The sequence below is a fragment of the Saimiri boliviensis genome, chromosome 17 (assembly GCF_048565385.1).
Source record: "Saimiri boliviensis isolate mSaiBol1 chromosome 17, mSaiBol1.pri, whole genome shotgun sequence".
In the NCBI taxonomy this organism is placed as follows: Eukaryota; Metazoa; Chordata; class Mammalia; order Primates; family Cebidae; genus Saimiri; species Saimiri boliviensis.
In genome coordinates this window covers 8,720,752-8,730,987 of record NC_133465.1, presented here as the reverse complement: position 1 = coordinate 8,730,987, position 10,236 = coordinate 8,720,752, and the positions used below count along the sequence as shown (strand labels likewise).

The window sequence follows — 10,236 nt, the reverse complement described above, 5'->3', positions numbered from 1 at the left end:
GCCTGGACAACATGGCAAAACCCTGTCTCTACAAAAAATACAGACTTAGCAGGGTGTGGTGGCACAGGCCTGTAGTCCCAGCTACTCAGGAGGCTGAGGTGGGAAGATCACTTGAGCCTAGAAGACAGAGTTTGCAGTGAGCTGAGATAGCACTACCACATGCCAGCCTGGCTGACAGAGACAGACCCTGTCCCAAAACCAACAACAACAAAACAAACAAACAAAAAAACCTATCTCCAAATACTGTCACTTTCTGCATGTAAATTTGGCATGAGGGACATATAACATATGTCAAGATTTGGAACTTTGAGCTGGTTGATACTGTAATAAGATGAGACTTCTTGGGGCCTTGGGAGGTGAATGTATACATATATATATGTATATTTATTTATTTATTTATTTTTGAGACGGAGTCTCGCTCTGTCACCAGGCTGGAGTGTAGTGGAGCAATCTTGGCTCACCGCAACCTCTGCCTCCCAGGTTCAGGCAATTCTCCTGCCTCAGCCTTCCAAGTAGCTGGGACTACAGGCGCATGCCACCACTCCCAGCTAATTTTTGTGTTTTTTTAGTAGAGACAGGTTTTCATCGTGTTGGCCAGAATGGTCTTGATCTCTTGACCTCGTGATCTGCCCACCTCGGCCTCCCAAAGTGGTGTGAGCCACCGCACCCAACTGGGAGGTGAGTATATTTCACATGTGGAAGGACTGTAAATAATTTGTCACCACAGGGCAAAGGGTGTTTTTTTGTTTTGTTTTGTTTTGTTTTGTTTTGTTTTGTTTTGCTTTGTTTTGTTTAGAGATGGGGTTTCTCCATGTTGGCCAGGCTGGTCTCAAACTCCTGACCTCAGGTGATCCACCCACCTCGGCCTCCCAAAGTGCTGGGATTACAGGTGTGAGCCACTGTACCCGGCCAGGTGGTTTTTAAATATATCCACAAATTCTTGATATTCCTCTCATCAAGAAATGTGTGCCAACATATATGAGTATATGCAATTTTTTTTTTTTTTTTTTGAGACGGAGTTTCGCTCTTGTTACCCAGGCTGGAGTGCAATGGCGCGATCTCGGCTCACTGCAACCTCCGCCTCCTGGGTTCAGGCAATTCTCCTACCTCAGCCTCCTGAGTAGCTGGGATTACAGGCACGCGCCACCATGCCCAGCTAATGTTTTGTATTTTTAGTAGAGACGGGGTTTCACCATGTTGACCAGGATGGTCTCGATCTCTTGACCTCGTGATCCACCCGCCTTGGCCTCCCAAAGTGCTGGGATTACAGGCTTGAGCCACCACGCCCGCCCAAGTATATGCAATTTTTTAAATGGAATTCTTTTTTTTCTTTTTTTTTTTTTTGAGACAGAATTTCGCTCTTGTCACCCAGGCTGGAGTGCAAAGGCACTATCTTGGCTCACCGCAACTTCCACCTCCCAGGTTCAAGCGATTCTCCTGCCTCAGTCTCCCGAGTAGCTGCGATTACAGGCACCTGCCACCATGCCCAACTAATTTTTGTAATGTTTTAGTAGAGATAGGGCTTCACCCTGTTGGCCAGGCTGGTCTCAAACTCCTGACATCAGGTGATCCACCCACCTCGGCCTCCCAAAGTGCTGGAATTATAGGCATGAGCCACTGCACCTGGCGAGAAATGAAACTTAATTCCCCTTCCCTATATGAGGAATGGACTTTATAATTTGCTTTCAACCAATAGAATATGGTGGAAGTGACAGTGCTTTCATGCATTTCTTCTTCAACTAGGACATGAAAGGCTTTGGACTTTCCCCTCATTGCTGTCTCTTAGCTCACTCTGGGAGAAGTTAGATCTAAACACTGCTTGAGTATTTAGATCTAACTTCTCCCAGAGTGACCTAAGAGACAGCTCATCAAGAGCCGCTGGCTCTCAGAATTACATGTGGCAAAGAACAGAGGCTTCCTGCCAACAGCCCTGAGGGAACCATCTTGGAAGTAGACCTTCCAGCTCCAGTCAAACATTCAGATGACTGCAGTCCCAGGTAACATCCTGACTGTAACCTCATGAGAGACTCTGAGCAAGAACCACTGAGATCCAGCAATCCCACTATGGGGTACACATCCAAAGGAAATAGAATCAGTATGCTCAAGAGATAACTGAACTCCCATGTTTATTGTAGCAGTATTCACAATAGCCAAGATGAGCCCAGGTGCTGTGGCTAACACCTGTAATTCCAGCACTTTGGGAGGTCAAGGCAGGCAGATCACCTGAGGTCAGGAATTCAAGACCAGCCTGACCAACATAGAGAAACCTTGTCTCTACTAAAAATAAAACTTAGCTGGTCATGGTGGTACATGCCTGTAATCCCAGTTAATTGGGAGGCTGAGGCAGGAGAATTTGCTTGAATGTGGGAGGCAGAGGTTTCGGTGAGTCTAGATCGCACCATTGCACTCCAGCCTGGGCAATAAGAGCGAAACTCTGTCTGAAAAAATAAATAAATAAGTAGAGGTCAGTCATATACATTAGGTTGAACCATATAAAATTACCAACATTTAACTGCTAACACAACATATATAGTTCAACCTAATACATAGATACATGTATTAGGTTATTATAACCTAATATTATATATATAATTATATTACATGTTATTTTATATATATATGTATTTTTTTCTTAAAGATGGGGTTTCTTTTTTTTTTAATTTTTTTTTTTTTTTTTAGAGACGGAGTTTCACCATGTTGGCCAGGCTGGTCTCAAACTTCTGACCTCAGATGATCCGCCCACCTTGGCCTCCCAAAGTGCTGGGATTACAGGCGTGAGCCACCATGCCCGGCCTAAAGATGGGGTTTCACCATGTTGGCCCAGCTGGTCTTGAACTCCTGACCTCAGGTGATCCACCCACCTCGGCCTCCCAAAGTGCTAGGATTACAGGCGTAATTACACCACGCCCGGCCAGTATATATATGTATTTTTGAGACAGAGTCTCACTCTGTCATCTAGACTGGAGTGCAGTGGCGTGATCATGGCTCACTGCAACCTCTGTCTTCCAGGTTCAAGTGATTCTCATGCCTCAGCCACCCAAGTAGCTGAGACTACAAGCATGTGCCACCACACCCAGCTAATTTTTGTATTTTTAGTAGAGACAGAGTTTCACCATGTTGGCCAGGCTGGTCTTGAACTCCTGACCTCATGATCCACCCACCTGGGCTTTCCAAAGTGCTGGGATTACAGGCATGAGCCACCTCATGCAGCCCAACCTAATCCATATGTTTTTAACATACCTGATCTACTCACAATTTGTCCACGCACTCCTGTAGCTGGCTGGTATCATGGTTTCATCTGGAGAGATGGACATGACCAAGTTCAGCTATGGATACTCTCCTGGGAGGCTGGCCTCTCTGGGCAACATGTCCAAGCCCTGATGGGCATTGCCAGCTTGCCCAAGTTGGCTTTAAAACGCAAATGTACAACTTATCTTTTGGTCTTAGGACCTAACTCTAATGCTTTCTTTTCTTGCCGTGTTTTTTTTGTTTGTTTGGTTTTTATGTGGTTGTTATTGTTTTGTGAGATAATGTCTCGCTTGTCGCCCAGGCTGGAGTGCTGTGGCACAATCTCAGCTCACTGCAACCTCCACCTCCCGGGTTCAAGCGATTCTCCTGCCTCAGCCTCTCGAGTAGCTGGGACTACAGGTGCATGCCACCACACCTGGCTAATTTTTGTATTTTTAGGAGAGATGGAGTTTCGCCATGTTGGCCAGGCTGATCTCAAACTCCTGGGCTCAAGTGGTTCTCCCGCCTCAGCCTCCCAAAGTTCTGGAATTACAGGCGTGAGCCACTGAGCCCGGCCTCTTGCCATGTCGCATTCCTGCTGTTACATGGTAGACGATGTGGGAGGCTTGGGTGGGAAGCTATAGCAGCCAGGGTGGGTGGTGGTAGTGGTGGTTTCCAGGGCGCAGGCTCTATGCGTTCTCAGTCATCGGAGCTGGACACAGAGGGTGGGACGGTGGCTCGGGACACACACCTGGGATGACCACAATCCTATTGTGTGCTCATTGTTTGACCTGCCTCTTAACTTTGAGCCATTTGGCTTTTGAATCCTTCACCATGCCGAAGCCAACACGGTGGTAAGTGATCTCTCTCTCCTAATCAACTGTACCTGCTCCACCCACTAGCTAGCAAATGGTGGGTGAGGGGTAACAGAAGTAAAAAGAGGCGTAGCTCTCTGGAGGTGTTTGCCCATGTATAAGTATGCTCAGGTCTAAGTAGAGGCTGGACAGGTTTAGGGGCCAACGGGTGCCAAAAAGCTCCTGGGCAGGAAGAACTGGAAGACAAACTTGTTCTTTCTCCCTTCCTCTCCTTCCTCCTCCAGCTTGCCTCAACAACAGCCCGATGTGAGAAAGAAGAGATGGACAATTTATTCCACATCACTCAAGCTCAATCAAGGCAGGGAGAAAGCAGAGGAGTGCAAAGCTGGCCCGACATCCTCCCTTTCTTGCCCCTTACAATGATGAGGACCAACCTATTCAAGGGCTGAGGGGAAGATGAGGAGGCTGGGTCAGATGAATGGACAGAACTTGGTGCCAGGAGTTCAGAAAGGGTCACAGGTGTGTATCCTTCTGCTCAGGATCCAGGACTCCCTCCTGGATGATGGGGGTGTCTGTGATCATCTGCACACTTGGAGATTCTTCTACTGAACCGAAACTGCTGCTGCAGGACACGGCGCCACTGGAGTGGCTCAGAATCAGACTCCAGAAAACTTTATGGTTCAAGTAGCAAAGGATCGCTGGGAAAGGACAGGGACAAGGGAGGGGAAAGTTGTGAGTGGGAGGTAAAGTGACAAGCAGGGTGAGGCCCAAGGGAAGATAAGACCCTAAGAATCTAGCCCTGGGGATCGCCACACTCTTCCCCCCACACTTTCCCTGCCCTCACCCACACATGTCCCTTCCTTCCCCCAGGGCCCTCTGGCCACTCACCACAGGTGACATGTAGGACAAACACAAGCCAACCAATGAAATAGCTCCAGCCAATGGGAATGGATACATTCCTCTCCACCTCGAAGATCCAGATGTTAATGGGGAACAGCATGAGGGTGGAGAAGATGAAGGTGACTAGGAGACAGGAAGCAGAGAGGTCTCATTGTCATGCAAGAGTCCCATGGTGGGGGGGGGGCGGTGAGGGAGGTTCTTCCTCATCTGCTATGCTATGGCCACAAACCACATCACCATGCACAGGGTGGCCAGCCCCTGAGGTTCCAGGAGTCAACCCCTCCACTTCTACCTCTCCTATGACCAGGAAATGATGTAACTCAATTCTCGGTTCTGTTCTCCCACCACCCACAAAACACCCACACCACCCCCAAAGAAAAGGGAGAGGGCTGTGCATGGTGGCTCACACCTGCAATCCCAGCACTTTGGGAGCCTAAGGCTGGCAAATCACAAGGTCAGGAGTTTGAGACCAGCCTGATCAACATCGTGAAACCTCGTCTCTACTAAAAATACAAAAAAAATTAGCTGGGTATGGTGGCATGTGCCTGTACTCCCAGCTACTCGGGAGGCTGAGGCAGGAGAATTGCTTGAACCCGGAAGGCGGAGGTTGCAGTGAGCTGAGATCGCACCACTGAACTCCAGCCTGGACAACAGAGCAAGACTCCGTCTCAAAAGAAAAAGAAAGAAGAGGGAGAAGAGCCTAGGAAGATGTGGGTTAGGAGAACAAAGGAACTTTTCCAGAGCTAGGAGGCACCTTCACAGAAGCTCAAGATGGTCCCGACCAAGCCGAAGGAGGGCAGTTTCTGAACAGCAGGCAGATAGGGCAGGTGCAACCAGATGGTGAGGATGAGGCCCAGCCCCAGAGTCAGTTTGAAGCTTAACTTGGCCAGCTTGAACATCGGCTGATTTGTCCACATCTTAAAACTGTCTGGAGAAAATGACAAACAAACAAGATCAACTAAAGATTTACAAGATAACCTGATGACTATGTGCCTAAGTGAAAAAAAGGTTTACAAAAGATGAAACATAATAACATGAGCAAATACGAGAAAACGTACAGGTCCATTAATAACCAGAGAAATGCACATTTGAAATAACAATGAAATGCTGCCTTCACTTCTTAAATAAGCCAAGATTCTTGATAATGGAGATTGTTTGATAAACTCAGCCACATGCAAATGAATCTCAACAGAAAAAATGGACAGAGGATTTCAAATGCAATTCTCCAGAGAAGGAGTACAAATGTCTGATAAACATATGAAGCTCGGCCGGGCACGGTGGCTCATGCCGGTAATCCCAGCACTCTGGGAGGCCGATGCAGGTAGATCACCTGAGGTCAAGAATTCGAGACCAGCCTGGACAACATGGGAAACCTGTCTCTACTAAAAATACAAAAATTAGCTGGGTGTGATGGCAGGCACCTGTAATCTCACCTACTTGGGAGGCTGAGGCAGTGGAATCACTTGAACCCAGGAGACAGAGGTTGCAGTGAGCTGAGATAGTGCCATTGCACTACAGCCTGGGTGACAGACCAAAACTCCATCTTGAAAAAAAAAAAGAAAAGATGCTTCTAGACCTATAACTAGACTAAAAGAAAATAAATAAATAAATAAATAAATAAAATATTCAAGTAAAAGATAAATCTATTAAGTTGAATATTATCTTATAATAAGGAAAGTTTATTACATATTATAAACATAAAAGTTTAAATAATATATATTAAATGATAAAAATATAGACATTGTGCCATGCAACTATATTTTGGCCAATGATGGACCACATATACAACAGTGATCCCATAAGATTAATGGAGCAAATATAGAAACCTGATATCTGGCACTTGATACTGGCATTGCAGATAAAGTAGGGGAAATGATTGATATTCAGTAACAGTGCTGAGACATATAGTTTTCCATATGAAATAATACATATAAATAAAAATATATGTACCATCTAGGTTTATGTAAGTATACTCTGTGATGTTCATGCAACAAAATCACCCAACAATACATTTCTCAGAATGTATCCCTAGCATTAGTCGAAACATGAACATAATTTAAATAATGTAAAATTGTTTTTGAAGAATGAGTACAACTATGTCAAAATCATTCGAAACTTGTTCAACTAAAAATAAAAAGTCCTGGCAAGGCGTGGTGGCTCACACCTGTAATCCCAGCACTTTGGGAGGCTGAGGCGGGCAGATCACAAGGTCAGGCATTTGAGACCAGCCTGGCCAACATGGCGAAACCTGTCTCTATTAAAAATACAAAAAATTAGCTGGGTGTGGTGGCAGGCACCTGTAATCCCAGCTACTTGGGAGGCTGAAGCAGGAGAATTGCTTGAACCTGGGAGGTGAAGTTTGCAATGAGTCAAGACTGCACCACTGCACTCCAGCCTGGGTGATAGAGCAAGACTCTGTCTCCGATAAATAAGTAAATAAATAAATAAAAATTAAAAACCTGGCTGTCTTTGAGTAGCTCCATAGAGCAAGGTGCCTACATGAGTTTTGGAGCCAGACACACCTGCTTTGCAATTCCAAGTCTGCCATATTAGATTGATCCATATGAAATTGCTCCTTTTGTAGGTGAAAAGCAGTCAAATATTAGTATGTCATTTGATTCAATCTAATAGCTTTATGACCCTGAGCAAGGTACTTAATCTCTCTGAGGCCCAATGTTCTCATCTGCAAAATAGGGACAATTATCCCTATCTCTTAGGGTGGACTGAGGACTGAATTGAACAAATGGAGTAAGTATACAATAAATGATAGCTTTTGTTTCCCCAAATTTATTATAAGGACACAATACTGGCCGGGCGCGGTAGCTCCAGCCTGTAATCCCAGCACTTTGGGAGGCCGAGGCGGGTGGATCACGAGGCGAAGAGATCGAGACCATCCTGGTCAACATGGTGAAACCCCGTCTCTACTAAAAATACAAAAAATGAGCTTGGCATGGTGGCGCGTGCCTGTAATCCCAGCTACTCGGGAGGCTGAGGCAGGAGAATTGCCTGAACCCAGGAGGCAGAGGTTGTGGTGAGCCGAGACTGCGCCATTGCATTCCAGCCTGGGTAACAAGAGTGAAACTCTGTCTCCAAAAAAAATAAATAAATAAAAATAAATAAATAAGGACATAATACTTTCATAATGGAAGTAAATAAGAGCTGTGTGATTTTTTTCATGCTAAAGAGAGTGAAAAATTGGAAATAAGGGTCGAAAGCTCTGGTTTTCCCCAGGAGCTGAGAAAGAACGCCCAATTCCTGAGGGGTAAGGGAACAGTATATCCAGAGACTAACAAGAATAAGAGACAGGCTGGGCGGTTGGCTCACGCCTATAATCCCAGCACTTTGGAAGGCTGAGGTGGGAGCATCACGAGGTCAGGAGTTCAAGATCAGCTTGGCCAACATGGTGACACTCCATCTCTACTAAAAATACAAAAATTAGCCAGGTGTGGTGGCACATGCCTGTAGTCCCAGCTACTCAGGAAGCTAAGAGCCAGGTGTGGTGGCTAGGGCCTGTAGTCTGAGCTTCTCGGGAATTTAAAGCAGGAGGATCCCTTGAGCCCAGAAGTTTGAGGTTGCAGTGAGCTCTGATTGCACCACTGGACTCCAGCCTGGGTGACAGAGTGAGACCCTGTTTCTAAAAACATCAACAAAACAAACAAATAAACAAGAATAAGGAATGAAGCAGCTGCAAGAATCCAGGGAGGGAAGGAGGACAAAAGCCAAACATGGCAAAAGGAAAATGATCCAGAAATGCAAGGCTGGAGGCAGAAGGAAAGGAGGGCCTGAGAGGGAACATTGCAAGAAGTCCTCTCAAAGCTCTGGGAAGGCAAGCCTAAGGAGACCCCCATAATGAGTGATTCCCTTGTGCTAAGAGTCCATGTGCCTCACAACTTTTTTTTTCTTTTCTTTTCAGACAGAGTTTCGCTTTTGCTGCCCAGGCTGGATGCAACGGCACGATCTCCACTCACCTCAACCTCTGCCTCCGGGGTTCAAGCGATTCTCCTGCCTCAGCCTCCTGAGTAGCTGGGATGACAGGCATGTGCTGCCACCACACCCAGATACTTTTTTGTATTTTTAGTAGAAGATGGATTTTCACGGTGCTAGCCAGGATGGTCTTGATCTTCCAACCTCAGGTGATCTGCCCCCCTCGGCCTCCCAGAGTGCTGGGATTACAGGCATGAGCCACCTCACCAGGCCCAATTTTTATTTTATTTTATTTTATTTTATTTGTTTATTTTTTTAAGAGACAGATGTCTCACTAAGTTGTGCAGGCTGCTGGACTCAAATTCCTGGGCCCAAGCAATGCTTTTGCCTCAGCCTCCTGGGTAGCTGAGACTACGGGTGTGCAGCACCATGCCCAGCTCTCTCACAGCATTCTCAGAAGCACAGATTTGGCTCTGGGTTTTATCAAAAGCAGTGACATTTTCCATTGCACCAACCAAATCTATTTAGCCAGGCCACGGGACGAGAAATGATCATTGGAGGTCTCAGTGTCAGTGGAACCATCCTGCAGGCCAAAAAGTAAAGATGACCAGAGAGAGGGAACAAGAACACATCCAGGGTGCAGATGTAGAGGCCAAGACAGGCTGGAGGCCTAGGCTGGGATGTGGGGTGAAGGGGCTCACCTTTCCCATTCTCTAAGTCGGAACAGCTCCTGGATTTGCAGGAGTACAGGAGTCCCAGGGACATGATGTGGGCTGATGTGTAGATTCTGTTGCTGACATCTTCAGGCCAGCGCTGGTAGAAGCAGCTCCTAGAGAGATACAGCCATTTCTTGGAGAAGGCCATGACCAACAGTAGGATAAAGGCAACCAGGCTGAGCTCAGAAGCCGACACCTGGGCCATCCAGTGGAAGCTGTGTGTGATTCTCCATTGAAAGGGCAGTGGAGAGTTCCGGCGCTGGTTTGAGGATCTGCTGCTTCTGGAGGAGACGGTGGAGGACGGCAGTCTCCCATCTCGTCCCAGGGCACCTCTGCCCCAGCCTACCTTCCTGCTCTTCCTTTCCTTTCCGGGTCTCTGATGTTGGTCGTTTCCTCCTTCTGACCTCGGGAACTCATTCCTAGGGTCCCCTGCATCCATCTTGAGCATCACTTCTCCCACTATCTCCCCCTTCCCTTCCAGGCTAAGTCATCTCTCATCTTTTAGCTACTTTCATCAGCTGCCACCATGGAGCTTGGGGTCTGAGAAAGAATGAGGGAGTCTAATAAGGGACCTTGATCTAATAAGAGACTCTTGATCCAAGAGAAGGCCCCAACCCATTCAGCGGTACAGGTCTCCTTCTCCTAACTGCCAC

The 10,236-nt window shown here is 46.7% G+C and overlaps 1 protein-coding gene across 2 annotated transcripts; it reads right to left on the bottom strand.

Annotated features, from left to right (window-relative positions):
• Positions 1–4,350: 4,350 nt before the first annotated feature.
• Positions 4,351–10,236, bottom strand: ODF4 (outer dense fiber of sperm tails 4). 2 transcript variants are annotated; one of them, XM_003929223.4, is made up of 3 exons: positions 9,569–10,236; positions 4,932–5,066; positions 4,351–4,741 (listed from the first exon to the last, which is right to left on the bottom strand). In XM_003929223.4, the coding sequence occupies exons 1-3, from the start codon at positions 10,029–10,031 to the stop codon at positions 4,557–4,559; spliced, it is 783 nt and encodes a 260-aa protein (XP_003929272.1). In that variant the 5' UTR covers positions 10,032–10,236; the 3' UTR covers positions 4,351–4,556. The 2 variants fall into 2 exon arrangements, with proteins under 2 accessions (XP_003929272.1, XP_039332540.1); XM_039476606.1 differs by having other exon boundaries at positions 9,914–10,236.

What these genes read in the sequence shown, in the direction of transcription:
- ODF4 (XM_003929223.4), bottom strand. Translation starts at nt 10,031, where the DNA reads ATGCTCAAGATGGATGCAGGGGACCCTAGGAATGAGTTCCCGAGGTCA. An exon ending in CGACTTAGAGAATGGGAAAG is followed by an intron (nt 5,067 to 9,568) that starts GTGAGCCCCTTC and finishes CCTGTCTCCTAG; the next exon opens with TCACCTTCATCTTCTCCACC. An exon ending in TGTCCTACATGTCACCTGTG is followed by an intron (nt 4,742 to 4,931) that starts GTGAGTGGCCAG and finishes GTCCTTTCCCAG; the next exon opens with CGATCCTTTGCTACTTGAAC.